At 37.3% G+C, this 27,770-nt stretch overlaps 1 protein-coding gene across 4 annotated transcripts; it reads right to left on the minus strand.

Moving 5' to 3' along the window:
• Positions 1-64: 64 nt before the first annotated feature.
• Positions 65-27,770, minus strand: Mcm10 (minichromosome maintenance 10 replication initiation factor). Of its 4 annotated transcripts, none has more exons than XM_015483525.2 (20): positions 27,687-27,770; positions 25,849-25,927; positions 21,969-22,307; positions 21,265-21,369; positions 20,988-21,125; positions 19,102-19,288; positions 17,734-17,899; positions 15,468-15,635; positions 13,753-13,869; positions 12,723-12,922; positions 11,264-11,364; positions 10,376-10,486; positions 10,179-10,296; positions 7,157-7,385; positions 5,798-5,942; positions 4,874-4,992; positions 3,013-3,126; positions 2,321-2,466; positions 834-876; positions 65-348 (listed from the first exon to the last, which is right to left on the minus strand). In XM_015483525.2, the coding sequence occupies exons 2-20, from the start codon at positions 25,853-25,855 to the stop codon at positions 265-267; spliced, it is 2,637 nt and encodes an 878-aa protein (XP_015339011.1). In that variant the 5' UTR covers positions 25,856-25,927; positions 27,687-27,770; the 3' UTR covers positions 65-264. The 4 variants fall into 4 exon arrangements, 3 of the variants coding, with proteins under 3 accessions (XP_015339011.1, XP_048665155.1, XP_015339010.1); XM_048809198.1 differs by lacking the exon at positions 27,687-27,770 and adding an exon at positions 27,514-27,630 and having other exon boundaries at positions 13,762-13,869; XM_015483524.2 differs by lacking the exon at positions 27,687-27,770 and adding an exon at positions 27,514-27,630.

Here is a 27,770-nt window from a genome sequence, read left to right on the forward strand (position 1 = left end):
AATTTATGTGAATGCAGTAATGCAGTCATCTAAAGTGAGAATAGGAAAGACCAGGATATCTTGATTTTCCATTTGTAAGTCAGTTATATTTGGTGTAAAATTAATTCAACAGAAGAAAGTATTTAAGAAAAGTGGATCGGCCTATTAACAAGTTTTTGTTTCTAATGGTGTCAATCAGAAACATGGGTAATGCAGAGCCAGTCCCTTGCTTTTCCAGAACCACAAGAAGCAAGACAGGTTGTGAAAAAATGTCTGAAGTTAGGGTCATTTAAAGCTATTCAGAAATTTAGCATGTTCTTCTCCTCTTGGCAATAGGGTTTCTCCTCCAATCTTTGGACCAGTCTTTTCCTAGAAAAATGAGAGTACTTAATAAGAACTGGTTTAACATTATTTCCCTGGGTCACTAAAATGGGTCACAAATTAACACTGAAGTGATTCCACCTCTATAGTTTGGATCTAATATGTCCCCCAAAGGCCCACATGTTCAAGGCTTGGTTCCCAGCATGGCACTACTGGAGGTGTGGAACTTTTAAACAGGTGGGGCATAACAGGAGGTCTGAGGTCATTGGGGTTGTGCCTTTGAAAGGACTGTGGAACCCAGGCCTCTTCTATTTCATTCCTAGCCATGAGGTAAATGGGCCTCCTCTGCCATGTATTCTCACTACAATGTGTGGCTTTACCACAGGCCCCAAAGCAACGGGGCCACAGCTAAAATCCAGTTTAACCATGGATTCAAATCCCTAAAACTCTGAGCTGAAATAAACCTTTCCTCTTTTTCAATTGATCAGCTCAGTGGTTTGTTAAAGTAACAAAAAGCTTATGAATACACCTACCTTTAGCATTCCATCTCGTTCCCATTTGTAGAGGCCACAATTACTGAAAGAGAAAAGATGGATTTACTCAGTGGTGGTGTATATGCCCACACACTTAAAGACAATGGGGCTCACTGTGCAATTAAGGAGAAAAAACCATAGGAAATTATCTATGTACTTTTAAGGTGGGGATGGGGTAAGAGAAAAAGAAAACAACCAGAAAAACAACAAAAACCATAAAAGTACAAAGCTGGGAGGTTAAAAAAAGAAATTCCCTAATGATTTAACTTAAAAATCAATAGTTTGAGAAGAATATATTTGCAATGATCAAAATTATATGGGATTAAGATCTTAAATACTGAAGACACATCTACAAATCTACAAATAAGAAGAAAAAGAAGCTCCAGTAGGATAATAAGAGATAGTAACAAAAAATACAAAAAAGAAAAGCATATGAACTGATATTAAAAATATCAATAACCAAATACATAAAATTTTAACAAACTATCAGAATGCCACTTTGTACTCTGGCAAAAATGTTGTTGAAGATGGGGATATGGAGGCCCCTGTGTAAGCCTGATGGAGGGAAGACTGGCCTAGTCACTCTGGAGAGCGACCTAATACTACCTGGTCAGTTCTAATCCTGGGTACATGCCAAAACATCTCCTATACCAGACCCTATGAGGACCTAAGGGGTGAGTAAGGGGTATGGAAATCCATGGTTGAATGTGATGAATGCTGGTCATGGAGCAGTATTATCAATTGATGGAATACACTAGAGCAAACAGAGGTATCCTAAAAACACTGAGTGAAAAGAGACATTAAGATGAGACATTTAATATAGTGCCATTTCTGCAAAATAAAAGTGCATAAAAACAAAAAATATTTTACAAAAAAACAAAAGCATAATATTAATCATGTGAGAATGGTTGATTATGATGTTAAGAGATGGGAAGAGGGGGTGAGGAAGGGGATAAAAAGAACAAATAAATGAGGAAGATGGTGAGTGGACCAGAGATGGAGGAGGAAGGATTCCTCAGCCTCCCCAAGAGGATGACATCACAGTATGCCTTTGTATCTGAGCCCGCCCACAAGTATACACAAAAACAAATAAAAGAACATTAAAACATGTATACTTTCTCATATGTTAAAGAGATTTTAAGTGAAGAAAAGATTCTTGGAATGGAGAGAGGAAAAACAGTTCTCTATCTTAGTCCCTAATAAGTACATATATTCATTCACCAGCCCAACTTACACATATTTCATTTATTCCATGAACATTTTTGAGAACTCTATGGGCCAGACACCACATTAAGTGTTGGGGATATAGCAGTAAAAAGGAAATGTCCCTGCCCCCCAGGGATTCCAACTGTCAACTATAGTCTTGGGGATATCCAGAAGCTCTAAGAAGACATGGAATACTGGTCCTATCACATAGCATCACATAGTAACACCAAAAGACTTAAGGAGCCCTGCATGCGACAGAAAACCCCAAGCAAAGCTCATACCTGCAGTGCTTCTTTGGGAGCCTGTCAAGGGAGATGCTTCTGTTTCCACAGGGACACTTGAAAAACCTCTTGACACCATCATGCCAGTGGTAGTCATGTTGCTCGCTGACACAGGTCTCCAAAGGTTTGAAGTGGGTGTAGGCACACTGCACAAACCAACAGACCACATGTCCATGAAGAGCTTTTAAGGAGAGACTGGGTAACCACCGTCTGGTCCAAGTACACAGTGTCATCCCCTTACTGCCTAGGTCAATGCTGGGGATGTTACCACCTTATCTTCTAGCTCTGTGGATCAAGTGATTTCTTGACTCTCCCTCATACTGATTACTATTTTTTTCTAATATCTACCTGAACTTCTAGCCAGGCATGAAGTACCCAATAACTTCTGTGACATTAGGACAACACTGAGGGCCAAAGGAGCACAGTGTTGTAAATTTCTCAACAGCTTAGGATGGTCTGTCTTAGACTCCTCCTTATAGGCTACTGATGATAGATAATGAGGCTTGGGACTTATTTAGAAAGGCTGATCGGTAGCTTTTTCACTTTCTCCTACAAGATCTATGAAAAATATATAAGCTTGTTATCACTCCAATTTTACAAGCAACAAAACCAAAACATAATTCATCTTTAGTTTTGATCCCTGAAAGGAGAGAAGAGAAGAAATGGTAGAAAGTTGAAATGGGTACACTCACTGTCTTACACGTCACTACTCGACACTTCACTTCTCTGATGCTTCTCATCTTTTCTTCCATTTGTTCTTTTTTTATCAGTGGCTCGAAATAGCATTCCTGGAGCTCAGCCTCCAACTGAATGACAAAACAGCCAGGAGTATTTGCACAAATTCCAACATATGCTCAGGCAGTTGGATAATAATAACAATAATCAGTTGGGATAATAATCAAAATAGAACTGAAGAGACAGGCTAAATGTTAGAGAACCCTACGTAGTACCTCAAGAACTTCAAACCAAAGATGAAGGTAAGTAGAAATGAGCTCTTAAAATATGTATCAGGGAGAACCAAAACCATGAAAATATTTGGTGATTTATAAAACACCAAATACAAATAAAAACAGCTAACATATTAACACTGTCATTAGGTCCAGTGTGCACCAGCAGACAGTTATTTCTACTGTTCTAATACAGACTCTATAGGGGGGAACATGCTCGAGATCTCCAGTGATGACAGCCCCATTTACTAGGCACTGGTCCCAGGTTGAGCACTTGGCAGAACTTCCTGGGTGCTGAGAACAAGAGAAAGGATGAGGGGAGGGAGGTGTTTTCTATAGAATGTGGACACAGCTTGAATTGGCACAGCTGCACAAGGCAAAAGAATTCAGTGTCTGAGGACCCATGAGGAAGGAGCTCATCTCTACGGCCTTTAGGAGTCGGCTCTGACATTTCAATTGCCTGAGTTTTAAGTCCAGTGGAAAGATGGTTTATAACCGTCTTGTTACTTGTTAATCAAGAGTGAAGATCATCAGGCATATCAGCACTAAGTGGAAACAACAGTAGCCCCAGAGACATTTTGAGAATGTGTGGTGCTTTTTTGTTATTGTCATGATTGCTATCTCCACCACTGGCAGAGAAAAGGGATGCTGTGCTGTCTGCAATGCACAGAACAGTCCCCTACAAAACAAAGGATTGTTCCTTATCCTATTTGGCTTCTGTGTATTTATGGGACATCCATGTGCATGAGAAACCTAATTATAGGTTTTACATATAAATCTGTTTTATATATAACCCTAAGTTATTTGTGCATGGTTTTAACATAAATTGAATATTCCAAGAGCACAACTAGGTAACTTCTGTGTACACTGAGGGTTTTCCAGGATAATTCACTGTTTAAAACAAAGATTATTAAAAAAAAAAAAAAAAATAGGCCCATGGTACTTAACAAGAAAACATAGCTACTACGTGAGTTCTCATTTCCAGCTGTGTCATGTACATTTATAGATTCAAGCCTCTAACTACTTCATTATTTCTCTTAGGGTAAGCTATGCCCAAGCACTTCTAATAAAAAATGTTATTTTCCTCTTTTTAAAAATTTTTATATTAGTTAGGATACCATGCTAATATCTTTGAAATTTTAAGTATAGGTAATACATATCATTCATGAATTTTATTTTATGATAAAGAGCAATAAAAAAGTACTTCTGATTAAAACGGTCTTTGGGAGTAATGAGGTTAACTATTGATGCAGAGCATTTGAAATGTCAACATTAAAATATTTGAACGGAAACAATACCTTTCCATATTGCAAGGCAGAAAATATTAAGCAGTATGGGGCCATTTATACATAATCTCATTGTCATAACTACATGGAAACAATTTTATATACTGAAGTCTGTTTAAATAATAAACAAATTACTATTCTTCAGTATAAGGACAAGAGCAAAGCTAAAATTATTTGAAAATATTCCTGCCTTTCAAAACAAACCCAAACAAACTGCCCTAGTTATTTCTTGACATATGTATAAGAAAGTTCTTTGTTCTACAACAAAGCACCTCAGGTTTGAAGGACATTGACATTGCTCTGATTTTTGGGGTTCTTACCTCTTTCTGGATGCCTGTGTGCTTTGATTTTGCTTTTAGAATTTTCTGGAATTCCTCAGATTCCAGGTAAGAGAGCTGCTCTCTCCTTTTTTTCTTTGCAGGCTCCAATTCATCCTCAGCTAGAGCAGAAAGAAAAAATGTTAAATATAACAGAGAAATCTGAGACAGCATAGATCCCTGTTCTCTGCCAATGGTGCCTCAGATGTTTAGCTTCCTCCGACTGTCTATTGGGTCTTTCAACCTTGAGACCACAAAGAAAGCTTAGGGAGTAACCCAAGCGGTAGAACCTAGAATACAGGGGTGACCTGATCGCTGGATTAGAATATCTCTTTCACTTTAACATAAGGAGCTGATTATGATAACAGATAACAAGAAAAATCCTATTTATAAACCAATTAAAAAATGGCAACACCAACCACAGAGTTTTAAAAATGAACTGCAATTTAAAACAAAGGAATTCTATTTATTTCAAAGTAAATCTTCATGCTAATGCATTCTGAAAAGATTCAATGAGGAACCTTTTTCCTGATGGTTCAAATTGTGTATTAATTTCATTCCAATTTAATGTGGTTATAAAAACACAATCAGTTTCAATCTTAAATCTTATGTGGGGGAAAAGTAAGTGAAAAAATGACTTGGGCTGGGCATAGTGGTGCATGCCTATAATCCCAGTTGCTCAGAAGGCCAAGGTAGGAAGATCACAAGTTCAAGTCATCTCGAAATATAAAGGGTTGGGGACATAGCTCAGTAATAGAGCGCTTGCCTAGCATGTGTGAGTCCGTGGGGTCGATTCCCAACACCACCAAAAAAAAAAAAAAAAAAAAAAAATACTTATCATCAGAGCACTGGTTATGGTTTAGAAGTTAGAGCATTTCCCTAATAAATGCTCTCTTTCTCCCATTGCTAACTTTAAAATGGTAGTACCTCGAGGAGAAAATGTATTGTTCTTTTCTACACGATTCTTCACTTCCAGGACATTCTGGGAGTCCTTTTGTTTCTTTGAAATGTTGTTTGGATCAGTTTTTGTAAGAATCTGGCCTTTTGCCCTTAATTTGGAGATAGCAGCCAACTAGAAAAAGAGAAGAAGCTAAGAATCTAAAGATGAAATAGGTACCCAAAGCATCTTCCCCTTTCCAGCTATTAACCAGTAGAGTCTGGCTATTTTCTGATGGAAATTGACAAAGTATTTCTTCATCTTACCTAGAATTAGTAACAATTATTAGACTCTAATAACAGAGAGACAGGTCTATAAACTGATGAATGAAATTTCAGTTTACTTAAATGAAACAAATAGTTTAATATCATAGACTACAGGCCTCTAGATCTATAAAGGGGATCACATGATCATTTTGGAAGTTTTAGAATCAGAATTCAGGTAGAATTCCAGCTCATGCCCTGAGTAGCATGTAATATTACTTTATTTCGCAGTCTCAGTTTCTACATTGATAAAAGGGGATGATGATAGCATTGACCTGTCTTATTATAAGGTTCTAGTTGTCTGGATTCAATGAGACAAGGCGCATACCTGAACATAGGACAAGCATGGCACGCGCAGAGTAATATTACTCAATATGTGCAACTGCTGTTATTATTGATGTTACTGTTATCATTATTATAGGTAAGGGGCTTGGGCTTAGAGTGAGCTTTCGCCCTTAATTGGGTTATTCCTGGTGATTAGAGAAAAGCAGAAAGAAGTTCAATCAAGGGACTAGGGCAGTTGACAGATGGTATTCTGGATACCCCCCACCCCTACTTCAGCCAAAGCATTTTAGCTTTCATCTATTGACAGACTGGACTTCTGTATAAGGTTCTTTTTAAAGGAGAATTCTTTTTTATTTTTTTGGTTGCTGGGATCCAACCCAGGGCCTTGTGTGAGCTAAATACACACTGTAGCACTGAACTACACCCTCACCCTAAAGAAGGAGTCTTTAAACCACTAGTTTTTAGTCTTGCCTCAAAAATTCCAATTTTTTCCTTAACAGCAATGTCTCTAGCTGTAAAGCAATATTTTCCTGGAGGCTATCTCCTTTAGCCTGATTCAGAACAGTTGAGACAGGGCTCAGTTTTCTTAGATTAAATGAATGGTATCAGACAGGGCTCAATTTTCTTAGATTAAATGAATGGTATGTGGATACCATTATCATTTAAAGTTCCTTTTACTCTACATAACATGATTGGTAAATAACCACTAGGCATCTAGTGAACATGAGTTCATAGTTTGACACCCAAGCTGTGTCTTACGGAATGCAAAATCAAGCACTAAAGAAAATAGAAGACAGTTACCTTTTTAGCTTCTGCAACTGCACTCAGTTTTGATCTTGATGGTGGTGACTCATCAAAAAAGAGAACATCTTCCCCTTCTGAGATGCCTCGGCCAAGCTTAGGCACCTGTGTGGCCACTGTGCCTTCCAGCCCTGGGAACTCAGCCACTGTTCTCAAAGACTGAAAAGTGGGAAGCTGAGATGAGCATGGAACAGCTGGGCTCTGGACTTTGCTGGAGCTTTGAAGAAATCTTTAAAGAAACATGCAGAAATAAAACATACACAGGGTTTTACACAGATGGAAACTCCAGAACTCAAAGTGGACTGAGAGACTCTAGAAGGCCACCAGCTGATAACTAGTTGTTAGTAAAATAATTTCTTCCTAGGTTAATCATTCAAGTTACACACAAAAGAACAACTCTAACACTTAGATTAAATGACTTTTCATTGAATAAGTTCTGACTGTTGTATACTTTAGTACTGATGAACTCTTTCACCACCAACTGTCTTTCCAATGGGTATCTTCTGTGGGGCACAGTCCTGAAGCTAAGGTGTGGACAGAAACCCAGCCTATGATTAGCTCTAGGACCTGCAGGACCTTACTGAATCCCTCTGCATTTTAGTTTACTCAACTGGGAAGACAAAAAACATAGGATGCATTTGGAAGTCCTTAATAGAGAGGCATTGTAACCTTCATGGTGATTATACATGGTTTTAAGAGTTATTTAAAATGAGTGAATCTCCAAACTAAAAAGCTTCTTCTCAGCAAAGGTAACAATAACATGAAGAGAGAGCCTACAGAATAGGATAAAATCTTTACCATACACACCTCAGACAGAACACTAATCTCCAGGATATATAAATAACTCAAAAAACTTAACATCAAAAAAACAAATAATCCAGTCAATAAATGGGCTAAGGAAGTGAATAGATACTTCACAGAAGAAATAGAATTTACCAACAAACATATGAAAAAATGTTCATCATCTTTAGCAATTAGAGAAATGCAAATCAAAACTACTCTATGATTTTATCTCACTCCAGTCAAAACAACAATTATCAAGAATACAAGTAATAATAAGTGTTGGTGAGGTTATGGGGAAAAAGGCACACTCACACATTGCTGGGGGAACTGCAAATGGTACAACTACTATGGAAAGCAGCATGGAGATTCCTCAGAAAACTGGGAATGCAACCACCATGTGACCCAGCTATCCCACTCCTTGGTTTATACCCAGAGGACTTAACATCAGCATACTACAGTAACACAGCCACATCAATGTTTTATAGCACCTCAACTCAGAATAGCAAAACTATGGAACCAACCTAGATGCCCTTCAACAGATGAATGGATAAAGAAAATGTGGTACATATACACAATGGAATATTACTCAGGTTTAAGAAGAATGAAATTATGACATGTGCAGGTAAATGAGAAAATCATGCTAAGTGAAATAAGCCAAACCCCCAAAAACCAAAGACGGAATATTTTCTCTGATAAGCAGATGCTAATCCAAGTGTGTATACATGGGCAGGAGGGAATGACAGGGGAAGGGAGTTTGGGAACAATGAAGGAACTTCGGCTTGTGCAGAGGGGAGTGAGGGGAAGGGAGGGAGTATAGGGATGGGAACAACAGTAGAATGAAACAGACATCATTGCCCTATATACATGTATGATTACACTACTGGTGTGACTTTGCACCATGTACAGCCAGAGGAATGAAAAGTTATGCTCCATTTGTGTACAATGTGTCAAAATGCATTCTACTGTCATGTATAACCAATTAGAACAAATAAAAAAATTAAAACAAAAACCCTTTGGTAGTCTTCAAATTCTTTTTGGAAAATGCCCTTATATTTAAAAAAAAAACAAACCCACAATTTAAAAAATACAACAACAAAATAGTGAACCTCAAAAATCATTTCGTTCAAACCCTTCATTTTTAGATGAAGAAACTGAGGCCCAAGGTCACATTGCTTACAAATGACAGACTCACAACTGGTAGCAGGTAATCTCAGGCCAGTATTCCTTTCTCTATCATTGAGCACTCCTGTGAGCTCTAGGCTAGTTTGCAAACTGCCTATCAAATCCTGCCTGAAGGTATGTTTTGTTTTGCCAGCAAAATCCTGAAAAATGTCATACTATAATGCCTTCTAGCTGACAGGTAATATTTATTTCCCAATAGGCTCACAACCCACTATATTTTAATGTGCATATATATATTTATGTCACCTGGAGGCACATGATAAATACCTCTGTAGATATCCTATCAGAATCTCAAACTAAGCTGCCTGAGATCAAACCCTTCTCTTATTTTTCCAAAGAATTTCCCCTTGACTTTTAATTGAGTTTCCATGTAACCATTCACCTTTTTAGCAGCCCAGACTTGGGACAGCAGATTGGTTAAAACAGTGTAGTAGAATGGGTGGAGGCTGAAACTCAGCTATTACCTTCAGTTACATTATTAGTAAAACGAGGACCATAAAACCTTGTCAGGTTGAGGACTGAATGAAATCTGTATTCAGGGAGTGACTGCTTGGTGCACATAAGCACCTATAAACAGTGGCTGTTATCACTATCCAGACAACCTGAGTTCAGGAATCTCTGATTTGTCCACCCTCCCTATTTCCACTTGATTTTACTTCAAAAATGACTCCTTATTTTTAGTGCCTCATTTTTCTTATTTATCTGAATAACTAAGTATAACAATTTACTCATTGGCTCTGCCTGTATTTAAAAACCTAATTGTAACAAAATAAAAAAAACGAGAGCCAAACAAGTGAACATATGTTCCCTTTCTATAAAAATCCTCTTCATGCTTCACTTTCTCTTTTTCCACAGTGGTACTAACTAATCTACATCTGGTCTCAGGAGTCACTAGCTTAAGTTAGAAATGTAGAGCCTTCAGTGCTCTTCAGGTGATGACAAAAAGGTATCCAACCAAAATCTGAAGTCACATTTTGAAATTGAAATTGATTAAGAAATTCAAAGGATTCCCAAGATAAGTTACCGAAACAGTGAATGTTAAATCTGCTCCTCTTACCGTTTCTGAATTTGTTCTGATTTCCTCTTCCTCATCTCCAACATTTTCTGCTTCTGCTGCTTCAGGAGGGCCGATGCTGAGATAGACTGGATGGCAGGTTTTGAGTTTCCCATGATCCCTGAAACACAAGCCCATCTTAGGGATTCCCTGAGAGCCAAGAACTAGGGCCCACACTGCCGCCTGTGAGCTGACTGTACCTGAAGCCTTGGCTTTTGCTAAGTGTTCTTTTAAGTTTCTGGCTCCAAATGTTGGCAGGTCCATCAGTTCCCTGAACTCCTCAGAGCAAGATAAGGCCTTCTGGGAAATTCCTGGGATGTGCAAACATTGGCTTTAGAAAGGATCTAAAATTCAGATGGTTTGATGTCATAGGATGTGTCATTTTTTTTTTAAATATATTTTTTAGTTATCCATGGAAACAATATATTTTGTTTATTTATTTTTATGTGGTGCTGAGGATCAAACCCAGTGCCTCACATGTGAGAGGCAAGTGCTCTGCCACTGAGCCACAACCCCAGCCCTAGGATGTGTCATTTTAAAAACCCTGTACTCATCACAATTTCATCATTTAAAATAAAGCAATGGAATGTCAAGAGAAAATACAGAGCCCTTGACCCCTAACATCTGTCTAGGACTGCAAGGGTATTGTAAGTATGTTATTTTTAGTAATGACTAGAACACTAGGCACTAATATCTGTGGGGTTGTTTCAGACACTATTTCTATGCTAGGCCTCGGCCATGTTAAGACCAAAAGTACACAATAGGCTGGCATTCTCTGATTTAGAATTATTTTAACAAAAGATAACTGATAGGACTGACCAGGAATTTAAAACCACTGATTCTAATGCTGGATATTAAGAGTCTGACCCAGATACACTAGGAAATCTTAAAGCACACAAAGCCAAGGCACAGCTAAGATCAACATGTACGTTTCCTTTATGTCCCGCTACTGGGCTTCATGCCTTTAGCTTAGGCCCTATTACGCATTAAGTGCAAGTGATGGCTGGATATTCAGCACCTAAGAGTATAAGCCAAATAAAACATATTTCAACTGGAGAAAGAAATTTATGATGAAGAAACTAAGTTACCGAGTTTTTGCTGAGTTTCCTGAATGATCAAGTTTGTGCCCTTCACAACCAGATTACTTAGAGTAGTTTGAACCTTCTTCTTAGGAGCAACAGCCGCAGCACTGAAATGACAAGACCCACACCATGAAAGAAAAAGCACCAACTCCAATGCTCTGATGAGTAAAGGTCACAGAAATAAATATTCAATGTATTTACTACCAACTGTTGAAGTCTCTCAAAGCACCATGTAAGTAGGCTTTACTAATGCCATGACCTGGCAGTGTAACTGGTTTATGTGGAGAATAAGAGGCAACCTACAAATTTGCCTGATGCCATTTTGGAAGGGCAAAAGAAATACAAAATATGTCAATATTCTAGAAGTCCAGGAATTTGTCTTAAGATGATTAAGCTTTGTGTAGAAATTGATAGTAACTAAAAATTGAGGATAGCTTAGTTTATGATGTTATAAATTAGAATCACCATTAATGTTCCTCTAAGTGTTTAAAAGAGCCAAGAATAAGAATAGCAGGTAACCACTAAAAATAATGACATTAAATATTTGACTAGGAAAACATTATTTTGTGAGGAAAAAAAGGGGTCACAAAGAAATGTATAATATGGCTCACTTAATATTACCAAAAATTCAAACTTAAAACAAAAAAAACCCAAACACCTGGGTGCATAAATACCAAACAGCTAATCATTTTCTAGGTGGTAGGATTATAGGTGACTTTTACTTTCTTCTTTTGGTTGAATTGTATATTCTTATTTTAAAATAATGAACAGATATTTCTTTTTAGCAATGTGGAAAAAATACTGAAATTATTTTAAATCATAAAAATGTGTTTGATATTATCAAATAAACAGGAAGTGTGAATCCTCTTGCTTAATTCCTGTTGTATTGGGAACAAAATGTGTTTAATGATAAACCAACTAAAGCTCCTTTGTGCCAAGTCCCACCTGTCATATCTTCAGATGTGCTCCTTACAATATAGTGACAGGGCCATCGATCATCTACTTCAGGAACTCTATAGAGTCTACAGTCTGAGTGTCTGCCCTGCAGCATCCCACCCTTATGTGAGACTTCATAGGGTGTGTTCACTAAATTTAAATTGGGTTCTAAGAGGTCTGCAACCTTGATCAAATAGTCACAACAGAATTGACTCAAGGGCTATTAAGACTATGATGAGCTTACTCTCAATGGTATGCCGACAGCCCCCACAAAATTACACCATTTGTGTTAGAAGCTAAAAAAAAAGTACGGGCTCTGATTAAAGATGATGACTGCCTAATCACTCCTTCTGTATGCTTTTCTCTCTAAGAATAGAAGTCCTTGTCTACCACATTGCAGGCAGGAAACTATGAAAGATAAAACCTGGACAAGTATCCTAGGTCAGTTACAGAAAAGTCCAACCACTGGGTTTACTCTTAGGAAACAAACAAAACTCTTGCCCCAAAAGAAGTCCTGAGAATGTCTTACATGGAAGCTGCATATGATGCAGAAGACACTCCTCCATAGTAAAAACCATCTTGACACAGGCGCTCTTTTAGACTGGCACCTTTGCGTGCAAATTTCTTTGGAATACGTCCTCCAGAGAAGGTGGATTGCAAATCAGCTCGCTTTGCGCTGAGTTTCTTGTACTGAGCCTGGATGTGATACTGACAGTACTCACAGTCATTCTGCAAAGAAGAGCAGTTGATGAGGAATGGGGTTGAAGCCCTGGGAGCTGCAGGCAGAAAGAGCCTCTTTTCAGCCTCACAACACTGTCTACATGCAGAGTCCCCTAAATGTTTAGAGCAGCATTATTCATATCTGCCAAATGTAACTCAAATGTCAAGCAACTGAAGAATAGATAAACAAAATGCAGTCTGTTCATGCAAGGGAATATTATTTAACCATAAAAAGAAATGAAAGAATATTACAATATGGGTGAAACTTAAAAGATGTGGTAGGCAAAAGAAATCAGTCAAAAAGGTCACATTCTGTGATCACATTCTATGAAATATTTAGAATAGGCAAATGAGGACACAGAAAGTAGACTAGTGCTAACCAGAGGCTGGAAGAAGAGGGACTGGGGAATGACTGCTAATGGGTATGGGTTTTTTTTGAGGTAATGAAAGTATTCTGAATTACATGGTTGCACAATTCTGAATACACTAAAAAACTACTGATTATATATTTAAAAGGGTGAGTTGTATGGTGTATGATTTACATATCAATGAAGCTATTTTTTGTTTTTTTTTTTTAAAGAGTCATAAGGAAGTTATATTAGAGTATAGACTAAAATAAGCTTCCTGGTGTATTTCATCATTGTTGGCAGTGAAAAACCTCCCTACCCTTAGCTTCTTAAACTGGCAATTATTAACCACACATTTCACTTTCTCATTTTGAGTATTCCTGTTAAGTAGGAAACTCAGTTCCAATTTAATCATTTCAGCTAAAATAACTAAACTCTAATCCTAATTACTTTTCTTTAGCAGAAGCCATCTTAAACAAGTTTGAAACCAACCAAATTAACAGTCTGTGTACAAGGCTCTCCATTTTTCTTCTTGGCTTTACATGTTCCCAAGTCAAGAGCTTCACCCATAATTAAAACCTTCTGAGGATGATCAATAGACAAGCACACCTAAAGAAAAAAAAGCAGGGTAAGAGTTAAAAGCAGACAAAAGCAGGGTCTCTTAGTAGCAAGAATGGATAAAAGAATGGTTGGTACTGATTTAAGACTTATTGGTCCAAAGGAATTTAAAACTGGGGCTCTATAAAAGAGATTTAGAAGTGAGAAAACATTCAGCTTTCTTCTCAGTAATGATCTCTTCCTTTCTCTTGGCTATTAGAATTGGTTTTTTTTGTTTGGACTTGCAAAAGCTGAGCCTCAGAAAAGGGATCCCATTTTACTTTCCCAGCAATGGTCTAGCTATAAGTCTCAAGACTTAGCCAATGAGACTTCAGCAGAAATTGGTAGGAAAGCCCTTGCTTTCCTAGTAGGAGATAGTGGCTGGCTCATCCTTCCTCTTCATTTGCTGCCTTGAATGGTGATATGATTACAGGAGGACAACCAGTTCTCCCCCTTCTTGCTTGCAATTCTCAGGCAGAATGTATTATGAAAACAGGTCCTAATATAAGGAGGAACTGTCCTGAAGAGCCTAGATTTTTATCCTCAACCCTCTTAAAACAGGATGTCCTATAATACTTGAGGTTTGTGTGTTATACAGTCTAGAGTAGAGTACTTTTGGAAACTGGCTAGTTTTCCTAAGTCTTAGGGGGATCAGTTAACTATGGATCATGGGCTTCTATGGATTATTAGAACCTATCTATAAGTAATAAAGTTACTTTGCCTGGCTTGTGAGAGCATTCAGCATCAATGGACTCAAACTCTGGCAGTCGGGTTTGTGCATAAGCCTCTTGCCTGATCTAAAATTCTAGCAGAAATTGGCAAGATGTTTCGAGTCCTTTACTGGGAGTGGTATCTGATACAGTAATTCTGCTCCACAGTGATGACTGGAACTTCAGTCATCTTGTAAGTAAGGGGGAAAGTCAGAGACTCACAGAGTCATTGCCATGACATTACTATACTGCCCATGTTTAGATTTTTATCATGTAAGAAAAACAAACCCCACCATTTATTTTTTAAAAAACAAACTATAATGAAATTTTCCTATTACCTGTAGACAAACACATTCCCAACAAACAGATAAAGATCTGATGAAAACAAGGAGTGAAATAACATTTTTTTTTCCTTTCCTTACTTTTGAATTTAATCTGACAAAAAGGCAAAGCTTGCTGGATGAGGGTAAAGAAATTACTTGGTGTTAATTCATACTGGGTCTAGATTTGTAATTTATTAGAGAAGCAGTGGATGGCTTGAGAAGAGGCTTTGATTCTAAACTACAGTTATGACTGTAATAATTAATGGAGCAAAATTCCTTGAGGCTACCATGAAAATTTATGTAAGGGATCTAAGGAAACCTGAGCATAAGAGTTCAAAAAACTCTAGGAACCTTGGAACTAATTTGAAAAGATAGAGTGAAGGTAGTTGTTACAAAATACTTTGGAGTAGGTAGAAATTCAGAACACTGTGGATGATTAACAAACACCAGATTAATGGAGACAATAATATAAAAGCATGACTCATTTTTTGGGGGTAGACCAATACAAACATTTTTTATAAAACTCAGCTAATTTTGTAAAAACAATCAATCAATATAATCACAGACACATTCTTACCTCCTCTGAACCATCCTTGGGCTTCATGGGATTAGCATTTAGCAATCCTATGACAGTACCTTGCTCCGTTTTCCAGAGTCCTTTATGAACTTCCCCAAACAAGAATAATGACACATATCGTGTCAGGTCACGAAGATCATTTAGTCGCCAAATGCTAAATGTTTTCCCCTGAAAAGAATTTTTATTCTATTTTTAATTTGAATTTTTGAATTGTTGATTACCCTGTCTCTATTTATGGTTCAGGTGCTAAAGTACTGTTTTTGATACTAGGGATTGAACCCAGGGGTGCTCAACCACTGAGCCAGTTCCTCAGCCCTTTTATATATTTTATTTAGAGACAGGGTCTCACTAAGTTGCTTAGGGCCTTGCTAAATTACTGAGGTTGGCTTTGAACTCACAATCCTCCTGCCTCAGCCTCCAAAGCTGCTGGAGTTACAGGTGTGTGCCACCATGCCCAGCAGTTCAAGTTTTTCATTGTAGGAAAATACAAAAATATAATGAATCCCAAAAATACAATCATCAAATGTCTGCTAATCCCATGCAGTGGGCCAGCACCGCCTTTTTAACCGCCGCCCCTGGCACACACCATTAAGAGGACAAGAAGCTACAGTGTTACCATTTAATAACTTACTGACATAAACTTATACATGTAAACAACTTGGTATCTATCAGTTATCACTGATTAATTTATTATGCGCATTTTCCCGTTTATGAAATACCTAGAAAACCTAAATTGAAATGATGGTGAAATGTGATGATCATTACTATCCAAAGTACATGTATGAAGATATGAATTGATGTGAATATACTATGAATATAACCAGAGATATAAAAAAATTGTGCTCTATATATGTAATAAGAATTCTAATGCATTCTGCTGTTATATATAAATTTTAAAAACTTACATAAAAAAAAAGAAAACTTAAATTGAGCAACATATATACCACTTATGGTAACTTTGACATAAATATTTGTTTTTGGAGATCCATTCTTTTGAGAAAAGAAGGTGAATGATTAGCAATAGTATCCATTAATATTATTGACATAATTAACATTATTAATGATAATAAGTTATATAATAAGCTCTAGATTATGATTTCCAACCTATTTTAATGCCTCTGTGTCAATTTCATTGAGATATTCAAGAATTCAAAACCTGGGACTTAACTGGTTAAAGAAAATTGGCTGAGCTTTAAAATTTCAGAAGTATTATTAAATATTTAGAGAAAACAACTCAAAATGTGAATCACTTATAACATGAATAACCTCCAAAGACACATTTTAAAAAACAGAACTGTTTGAATAACACTGAAACAAACTATTTCAACAGGGGTGTCCTAGGACAGGTCTAATTAGTGAGTTAGTGCCCGTACTATAAAGCATTATAATTATTCTTCCATGGGTTCATGCAATGTCTTTCTTGGAAGAGCTGAGATAAACTTTCACATCTACTGTTTCAATGTCATCATAGCCAGTGTGAAACAATTAAGAACTTAATTAAATGAAAACCATATTTGTTCACATTTATCCCAATAGTAATAGGGCTCAATCTTGGTGTCAGATCTTATAAACAATCCATGGTTGGAAAAATCTAAATTGGAAAATAATAACAGATTGAGCATGATTAAGCACAATATTTTAAAGCTGGAATGGATTTTCAATATAACCAAAGCTAGGCTTCATTTTGTGGATAAGAAATGGAAGTCTTTCAAGAAAGATTAAGAGTCAACCTGAGGACCTACCACTATTTTAAGGGAGAACGAAGCTTAGAACTCAGGTTTTTTTCCCTTGCTAGGTCACAGAGTTTTTCCTCACACTATGCCTCAGTCAACTGCAATTTTGAAACTTGGGAGATCTTTTGGGAGAGCCACCAACTTAAAGATACCATATTGTGTTGCCATAGGCCAGAGATTTCAGCACTTTTGTGATTGATACTTTGCATTTACAGAGATCTCCAAAAGATCTGTGAATTCAGCCTCTCTGATTACTTGCCCTTCTCTCCTCCACAGGAAGGATTACAGTGTCACATGGATGTCCACATGTATAAAATACTATGAGAATGATTTGAACAATGAAAAGCCCAAGATACCTATATAACTAGCTTTTTAAAAGATAGGGCATTCTTTACATATTCCCCTTTGTACCAACACAAGGACAGTGAACTAGATTTTTCAAAGTGAAATATACTGACAAGTAAAAAATTAAGGATGTAAGTTCCATTATCAGTTTTCAATGAAGCAGCTCAGAAATCAATAGCATGGCTCACATTGTTAGTACTCTGTGGAGTGACTTTCTTCACTATAACCCCAAATGTCACCCAGTCCATTTCTTCCAGTTTCTCACTTGCCATCTTTTCCTTTATCTGAGACAGTCTGATTAATTTTCGGCCAGTCATTTTCTTGTTCATTTCTGTGGAGGATACTCTAGGTCGCCTAAGTTAAGAAACCAGCAATAAACAGAATATAATTCTAAAAAGAGACATCTGGCATCTTAAGCAGGTGATAAGAGGAGGTGTTACAGGCACGCACCTCTACAGTTTCTCAAGGGATTAAGTTATATAATATAAACAATACACACATTTTTACAGCAGATAAATAAAAATCAGATAATTTTTAAAGTGAGGTTTGCCTTTCCACAAATATAGATCTGGGATTTACACAGAATAGAAAAAAAAAAAAATCACAAATCCTTTAAGTGCTAATAAGTTATAACATGTTATAACATTCTTTTAAAAAATTTTTATAAAACTGAATTGATATTTAAAGCTCATCAGTTCTTCAAGAATTTTACAGGTTCTACTATTTCCAACCAGACTTTTTAAAAAACAAATACTCTCACAACAATAAAGGCTTTTGAATTTAGCTTTGATGAATATATTCTCTTTTTTTTTGGTATTGAGGATTAAACCCAGGGGTGCTTAACCACTGAACCACATCCAAGCCTTTTTTTTTATATTTTATTTAGAGACAGGGTCTTGCTAAGTTGCTTAAGGTCTTGCAAAGTTGATGAGGTGGGCTTTGAATTCTTATTTCCTCCTGTCTCAGCCTCCCAAGTACTTGGGATTATCAGCATGGATCACATGCTCAGCTTGATGAATATATTCTTATTCCTAATCATTTGTCAAAATCTGGTGAATTTTCAAATTGTTCTTCTATGATAGAATATGAAGATCTATTCTGTCTCTGCCCATACTATATATTCATAAAAAACTCTACTATCCTCATTCACCTATATATATTTAAAAATTCTATATCCACTAGTACCACAAAAATAAAAAGTAGACTAAACTATACCTAAATAAAGATGAAAAAAACCCTTAAAACAATGAATATCCCTGTTTCCACCTCAGTTTCTAATTAAATATACTATATTTCCATTTTCTTCTTAACAGATATTCTTTATTCATCATGAAAACAAGAATAAGTCTTCCTTAAACATTTCATATGCAACTGTCCTGAGTCAAACCCAGTGCTACTGCTGGTCTTATTGCCAAGTTTTGTACAGTTCAAGAGTTGTTGGTATTCTGTCAATCTGCTGCACCAACATGCTACTTCTAGAAGTTTCTGTCTACTGAGTAGAAGAGCCACCTAGTGGTGCAAATGAGGAAAATAAGAGGATTGTTACACATACTGACCTGAGTCGCAGGCCAGAGAAGGCTTCCACAGAGACCTGCTGAGCTGGTAGTGCCCCAGAATTCCCTGGTGTCCCCAAGCTCTGTTCTCTAGTTATCCCACTGGGTTTGTTCCCAGGAACAGTTTGGAGTGGTTGGGAGGGTGCACTTGTCATCTTTGAAAATGAGCTCTTGGCCTCTAGAAAGTTACCTTAAAAATTCAGTGAAAAGAAAGCCATGATGGATGAATGCAAAATTTGTTTTTACAGTTTCTTTTTTAATCAACTAATGCAAAACAAACAAAATGAAGACAGAACAAAATGAAGCCCACAAGACCATTTCTAACCTACCCTCAAAATCTCTGCAAAACAGCCCAACACAATATGATGGTAGCCACCAGTTACAGGTAGCCACTGATTACTTAAAATGTGACTGGTGCTTCTAAGGAAATAAGTTTCTAATTTAAATAGATACATGTGGCTAGTGGTTACTGTATTAGAATGTGCAGTTCTAAAATACCTATATTCTATGTAATGATACTTATTGAGTGTTTACCATATACAAGATTTCAGTAGATTCCATTCAGAAGTGAAAGCCTTCCTTTAGGAATAAATAATTAGGAGAGATCTATGCACAGATCAAATTCTAACTTGGGCATATCTAAAGTTAATTTCCCTTTTGACTTTCCATTCCATTTGTAAGACAGGGGAGAAAAAGGGGTAGCAGGGTATTCTGATTATTATTTGCATTAAATATCCCTGATGTGGTTACTTTTTCATTTTGGAGGTGTTTGTAATGCTCCCAAAGATCAGAAAGCTTGAGTATTTTCCATAATAAAATTTCCCTTGTTATATAAGATTATGTCAAAGGGACTTTGGATCATTGCTCCCAAGCTAGGAGTCGTGACAACTCTAGAATTTTAGAATTAGAAACCATGTCCATGTCCTGCCTCCTCAAAACAAATCTTTGAAAACTGCCTAATGAAACACGCTAGTAATGCCAAAGGTCTCAAGAGAATGGACAATTTTCATGAGTGAATAAACTCAATATAGAACTTGCTATCAAATTAATATGACCACGCCAAGACTGCAACTATTCTCCATTACCACATCATAGGTCAAAGCTATTCAAAAGGGCTTTTTTGAACAAACATGACCAATAAATACTGCTTCATTTAGGCTTCTTTATCTCCAGACCATTCTGTCTCAAGTTTTTTTGAAGAATAATCACTTTGGACAAACTGAAGCAATAAACCAAGACCAATATAGGGTCTATAAATTCTTTTCATTGTGTGTGTGTGTGTGTGTGTGTGTGTGTATTTGCTTACCATTCTATACTCCTGGCAAAGAAGTTTTTTTTTTTTTTTTAGTTCAATGAACATTTGTTTTATTTATATGTGGTTCTGAGGATCGAACCCAGTGCCTCACGCATGCTAGGCAAGTTCTCTACCACTAAGCCAAAACCCCATTCCCTCAAAGAATGAACATTGCTTAATACAACCCAGTTTCAAATAAAGTTTTACCATTTTAAGGGCATATGTGCCTTACTCTCCCAAGCCCGAAGATTAAATTTCCATATTCCCAGCATGAGAACTTCATCCACATGTTATACTTCAGTCCAAAGTACAACTTTAAGACTACATGGTTAAAATAATTCAACCTATTAACTATTCAGTAAGCATTTACTGCATACCTAAGGGTTTTCTAAGTACTTTGAGATGTACAGGAAAGGCACAAAATATATCATATGGTTTCCATTCCCAAGAAACTTATTTTTCTCAGTGGGGACATAAGACAGACCAAAAGACTATAGATAGACACACACACACACACACACACACACGACAATGCCAAAATATATTTTAAACAGAGCGAGAGCAGTGGCAACCAGTGAGGCCTTGAGTATCACACCTGTAGAAGTCTTTGGTTTCCGAGCTACTCGCTTTGTTCTTGGTAGGGCAGGGACATCAAGCTCTGCAGAAAAGCATGTTGATTCCTGAATTCTCTGAACTTTCTTCTCCTTAAGAAGGGGCCGTGGAGACTTACTTTCTTGATTAAAAATAAATTAGAAAAACCAATTTAGGAAGGGGTTCAAAGGCTATTTTGCTAGGAGTTGAATTCAAAGGATAATGTTACAATTTCTAAAAGACACGAATGTATACTATTATTAGAATTACAGTCTTATTACCAAGGGATTTATGTGGAAGGGCTGGACTTGCAGGCTGTTTAAGTGATGCTACTTTTAGCTGTTCCTGTAAGGATTTCATTCGCTCTTGCAACTTCCTTAATTCATCTAGGAAAGAAAAACAGATTTAAGAACAAGGAAGGAAAAAAATGGATACATGAGAAAAATGCTGGCAATATTTTGCCTGTCCCCCACCTCAAAACCTTAAGACTCTCAATATAACCACATACTTAAAGCTCATGCTTAATTTTTACTCCAAAGAGGTCCCTCAGAGAAATAAACTTTTCATTTCTAAGCAATTAAGACTCTCATATCTAAGCCAGTTAAGAATCTGTACCACAGATATTATTGATGCATATGTATAGTTAATTTTTAGGAGCAAAGAAATAATTATACAGAGCTGGGGTTTTGGCTCAGTGGTAGAGTGCTTGCCTAGCATGCGTGAGGCACTGGGTTTGATCCCCGGCACCACATGAAAAGAGCCATTCTGTGGAGGATCAATTATGGCTGGCTGACAATGATCCAAGGAAGCCTATGGATGCTGAAACATAGATTTGAGTATCTACTGTCTTAACTACCTACTGAAAAAATTTTTATTTTTACAAAGTCATATTCTCTACCCTTGAATCAGCAAGTATTTTGATGAAAACTATCAGTTTTCTTGGATAGTTGTGGTCTTGGAGTCTGTTGGCAAATGGTTAGAGCACCTTGTAACTCCTGATTGGTTTTCTCTTGACTAGGTGCAGGAGCCAGGAGGACCTTGTTTTCAGTTGATTGCAATGTAGGAACTTCTTCCTCATCTGTTAAGTCCCCCATGTCCCCAAAGAGAGTGGCCAAATTTTCTTTCTGGTCTTCCATCTTTCCTATTTCGTCAACAGCCTCTTCAGTATACGATTCACCATCACCATCGGCATCAAAGAGTTCATCAAACGTGTCAGGTTTACCATCTTCCTGGGGCAAGGAGTTACTTTCTTCTGAATTACAAGCCAAGGCTGACTCATTTTCCTCTAGCAGAGCCGTTAGCAAAGACAAATCATCTTCCTCCACTGGAAGAAATAAAGGTGGGAAATTAAGCCTACCTGAGAAATTGCTCATGACAAGCATAGTTAAACATTCAACATAACAAAACTATTAAAATCAATTTACAGATTCACCATTTTGCCTGATACCTTGTTGTTCTCCTTGTACCTACATTTCCTGGCCTCAGATACATCTTAGAGGGCATAAGGCTAAGAAAGGAAGGACTAGGATCTGCTTAGTGACTACAGCGGCCCAGGCCCTGGGCTACATCTTTTTTACCTGTGCTACTTTAATTGATGAGACAACTTTCTGCATGACAACTTCCATGAGGTTCAGCCAACAAAAGAATAATTAAAAAACAGTAAACATAGATTCAGGCCTTAGCTGTGTTTGCTTCCTCACTTTTTAACTATTTTTGAGTTTTGTTTTTTTTCTTAATACAGAAAAGTATACTAAAAGTATTCATGTCCCATCATCCAGAATTAGCCATCACTAACATTTTTTTTTTGGCCTTTTAAGTAACACTTAGCAGGGATCTATCATGCCAGATCTTATCCCAACTTCTTACCACTCTCTATAGCAATCACTTTCATAATTTGGGGGTATCATTCTGGCCCATTTCCATACTTTTACATAAACATATAGGTAGTAAGAATCAATGTATGATATTGTTGTCTTAAAAAGTCACATAAATATTTCACACTGTATTTATTACTCGGTATTCATTGGTCATTCTATATTGCTTGTAAAATTAGACCAAATCAAAATAGTTCTAGTTTATTTCTTTTATTTTTTGTATCATATTCTATAGTAAGGCTGAATCAATAATCCATTTGGTAATAAATAACATTAGGTTATTCCCAATTCTAAATATGCTGCAACCATTCATATATATCTTTTTGCACATGTGTGTTTCTTGGAAGTGAATTGCTGGTTTGTTGGGAATGTACACTTCCTATTTTACTAGATACTGCTAAACTGTTCTCAAAGTGCAAGGACACCAGTATCTTGAAATTTTTTTGCCAAAGATGACTTAAAAATTATCTCACTCTTTTGATTGGCATTTCCTGGATTACTGGTGAGGTTAAGAATCTTTTATGATTACTGACAAGTTGTATTTCTTCTTTCTTAATTAGCTTATTTTCTTTGCTCATTCCCTCTTCCCCACATTTGGGCACTATTCCTTTATAAAATCAGAGGTATTTAGAGCAAAATGTCAAGGATATCTGACCGATTGCCCTCATTTGAAAGATTAAGGGCTGGAATGAGTAGGAACTTGTTCAGATTCACAGGAGACAGTGGCAGCCTGGATTAGTAAGGAGTTCTCTAGATCAACAAACCAACCCCTTCTACCACTCTATACTCTCATAGCAGATGGAAAGAGCAAAGGGCTAGACTTATATTCTAGAATGTTCTGACAAGCCTAATGGTTAAGAGTCAGATGTCATATAAAAATTGGTTTCAATTGTTTGGTCAACAAAGACTTCAAGACTGCAGCATGGGGCATGAGAAGAGAGGTGATCCTAGCTCCCTGTGCTTCAGAGAAATTGCAACATCTCTAAATCAAAGCAGAGAGGCCTCTACTACCTCTCATTTCTAGCTGCCAAAGATAGTACATCATAGGAAGAGGGCTTGACTCTTTTTCTTTTCATTTCTTTTTTCATAGTACTGGAGAATGAACCCAGGTGCATGCTAGGCAAATGCTCCCAGGGGGCTCCATCATTAGCCCCCAAAGACTCTTAATTCCCATGCTTCTCTCACATGTTCTCAAGTTCCCTGACAAAATCTTAACCATGAATAAGTCCAACCAACTACCACCTCTACGCCAGCACGCTACCTGGTCAATATTACTGGGAAAAGACATGTTATCATGCTAATTGGCCTACTTTTAAATTTATGCCAGCAATATCAAACAGGCATTCAACAATGCTCAAAAAATGCTTCCCTAATACATTTCCTTTCCCTTTCCCTACTTCACACAGCCTTTCCTCAAACCACCTATACCCCCACCCCTCTTTACTCTTGGCTGATGACCTTGATTTATATTTTGCAGAATAAATAGAAGTAACTAGCTTCCTCATTTTTCACTACCAAATCTGAACTATGTTCTCTGCTTACCTCCTGACAATGGATAGTGTGCAGTCCTATTTATAGCAAATTCTCCTGTTTATATACTAGTTCCCTTTCCTTCAGCTTCAAGAATGTCACTCTACAATTACCAACTCTGTCTCCTGCATCAACAATTTTTCTTTTTCTTCTGAGCATTTTTATCAGCAGACAAAGTCATTCTCGAGACTCGTGGTAAGACAGTTTGTTGTTGTTGTTTTTAACTTTTAATTTGTTATTATCTTACTCCCTTGATGAAAATGTAAGCAGGAACAATGTTCAACAGTGTATCCCCAGTACCAGTAAACTTTTTATTCTCTTTACTTTGGCCAAATTGTGAAGCCATGCCAACCAAATTAGTTTTTCCTATTGGATACTATGATTTCTTAGCACATATCCAAGCACCTCTTATTTTCATGACCACCTCAGAAAAAGTTATGGTTTGTGTTACATAAACTATTCTACAGGAATTGCAATGAGTTTCATATATATCACAGGGTAATGAATTTCTACATTCAGTTTTATAATCTTTTTTCCTTTAAAAAGTATAATAATCTTGAATTTTTAAAAAAATCTAGTTTCAAACAATGACCTCAAATATGCAACCAGAAAAATAATGCATTTTATTTGTCAAGATCCCTTTACAATCAACACAGTCATTTTTATGCTGCTTCAGGCTAAGCTTTGCAAATAAGAGAAATATCTCTTTACTGACTAGTATTGTGTACACATCTATGAAAAAATGAAAGTTAGAAAGGACTGTTAAGAGTTGGGGATGTAGCTCAGTGGGACAGTGCTTGCCTAGCATATACAAGGACCTGGGTTCAATCCCCAACATTGAAACAACAACAGAAAAGACTGTTAAGAAGTTTTAACTTTGAGAGATGCTGTCCTTGGGGGTGGGAGGTACCCTGGGGATGTGGCTCAGTGGTTAAGCAACTCTGGGTTCAATCCCCCACTATCATCACCCTCAAAAGAAGAAAGGACAGTCAGAATTTTAAGTCAGATCTAGACTAAGACTAAAACGATTTCAACATATTTCCACATCAAATGGAAGCTCCTGAGGTCTGACTTCCTGGTTCAAATCCCTGATCTGACAGTTTGACCTGTGATAAGTTACTAAACATCCCTGACTTCTTGTCTATAAAATACAGTGGCTGTGAAAATTAAGTAAATTAATATATGTAAGGATCTTAGCAAATGCTTGCCACATTTTAAGAACCTCAGCAAGCAGTATTATGAAAGACAATTACAGTTGCCAGAGAGAAAAGAAAAATCTCACCTGGTGAAAACAAATAACATTCAGAGACTAAAATGAGATCTATTTTGAACCACTGAAATAATATTATGCTCAGAGTAGGAAAGCATTTTCACTATTTTGTAAATAGAATAACAAGTCCATGCAGGAAAGGGTGGTTTTCCATGAAACAAAGAGAAATTAAGAAAATAACCAGGTCTTACCATCCATGCTGTCAAAAGTTGTGACCAGGAACTGAAGGAGGATTAGATGGCCAAGAGGATGAGTACTGTAGAATCTTGGCTGTGTGAAATCAACACAAGAAGTCACCTTTGATTCTTTTTGGTCTAACAGTGCATATCCAACAAATCCCATGGGCTATAACCTTAGAATTCATCTAGAATCTGACAATTTCTCATCTTTTCTCTGCCCACAGCCAACACGATCTCCTCTTTACACGTAAACAATATTCTTTTACTTGTCTTCACACTACGATTACAGAAATCATTCATTGGTGAAATGTAGAGTAGTTTGTATAATACAAGGTGGTAGAAATGAGACAGACTATGAATAAGAATTATTGAGGCTGGTCTAAATATTAGGGCTGGTATCCCATATTATTATAATGCAAACGATGTTGACTTTATTCATAGTGGCTTAGTGTGTAACTACTTAGTTCCAGCCTTTGTCAGAATTTTAATTCAATACTAGTTAGCAAAGCACAGAGGAGCTTTTGAAGATAAAAATATATCATTCTGTGTGCTCTCCAGTTTTTCATTTAAAGTGACTTATTAAATTGCAAGGCTATTTAGACTTAACTTACATATATGTCACTTTCACAAGTGCAATGTCAAGATATTGATTATGGTGCTTTCTTTTTATTTATTGAACAAACATTTCCATGGACCCCATCATGTGTAATGTAGGATATTATTCACCAGGGAATCCAGTGGAGAGTTAGGAGCAAACTTGGTTCACTGCTATAACCAGCCCCCACCTTCTCTCAGAACATACTCATTCACTCTCATATCCAGGGCCATTCAACAAGTATTATGGGTTTTATCGCCAAACTATAGCTCAAATCTTTCAGTTCTCTCCAACCTCACTGACAAAACCCTAATATGAGCCACCATTAATCTTTTATCTGGACTATTATGTTAGCTTCCTATATTGGTTTCTTTGCTTCCTACAATCTATTTTTCATACAACAGTCACTGTAATCTTTCCCTAGTAAACTTTTAGGAACACATACAAGATCATAGTATTTCCTTAACTGAAATTCTTTAATGGTTTTTCATTGCACTTAAAAACTAAATTTACAAAGCCTGCGAGGCAATGGATACTGTCTCACCTTGTATTTCTACTTCCTCATCTTTTCTGTATATACCCCATCCAACTCTACCCACCTCCCAAACTATGCTCCAGCCAGACTGGCCTACTTTCAGGCCTCAGGCACTTTTGTTTGGAAAGCTCCACCAGAGCTTCTCATCCTCACTTAACTCTCCATTTTTCTAAGTCTTTCCAGAGCAGCCTATCTGCTAAGCTTCCTTCTGTATTCTTCTCATCATAGAGGAAAGGAAGATATCCTTTCGACTAGCTCATGGCACATCATCCATCACCGTGAACTTGTTTGTTATTTATTTTCCTCCTTAGACCGCAAGCCTCCTCCTAAGGGTAGACATCCTGTGTCCGGAGGCCGGCAAATGCACGCTTTCAATACTGGTTAGGAAATTAAATTACTGATTAGACAAACAAAGAAACGAATCAATAATGAACAAAAGGCATTCATTTGACAAGTATTTTTAAAGATTACTCTTTAAAAAACAAAACAAAACTGATTTCTTAAGTAGGAGACCCGGAGCCCAGGCGCCTTCCCCGCCGTGCCGCACCCTTAGTGCACCCGCTCCAAGCCGGTGCTCAGCAGCTCGCCCCCGCTGCAGCCCGATCCCGGACCTCGCCCACTCGAGCGCCCACGGTTCTGCGCCTCTCATGCTCAGACTCCTCCAAATCCTCCCACAGACGCGCGAGGGCCACCCGCACGCCCAAAACCCGCGTTTCTCACCAGGCGCCGGCTACGAGACCCAGTCTACCGCGGAACCCGCCAAAATTAAAACTCTGGCCAGCCCCGGCTTCTGACGTCAGACGC

This window comes from Marmota marmota, unplaced genomic scaffold (genome assembly GCF_001458135.2).
Source record: "Marmota marmota marmota unplaced genomic scaffold, marMar, whole genome shotgun sequence".
Classification (NCBI taxonomy): Eukaryota; Metazoa; Chordata; class Mammalia; order Rodentia; family Sciuridae; genus Marmota; species Marmota marmota.

Coding starts and splice junctions, on each gene's coding strand:
- Mcm10 (XM_015483524.2), bottom strand. CDS start 27,615: ATGAGAGGCGCAGAACCGTGGGCGCTCGAGTGGGCGAGGTCCGGGATC. Junction 17,900..19,101: donor TTCTCTGGCCTGCGACTCAG/GTCAGTATGTGT, acceptor TTCTTAACTTAG/GCGACCTAGAGTATCCTCCA. Junction 7,386..10,178: donor TCAGAACAAATTCAGAAACG/GTAAGAGGAGCA, acceptor GTTTCTTTAAAG/ATTTCTTCAAAGCTCCAGCA.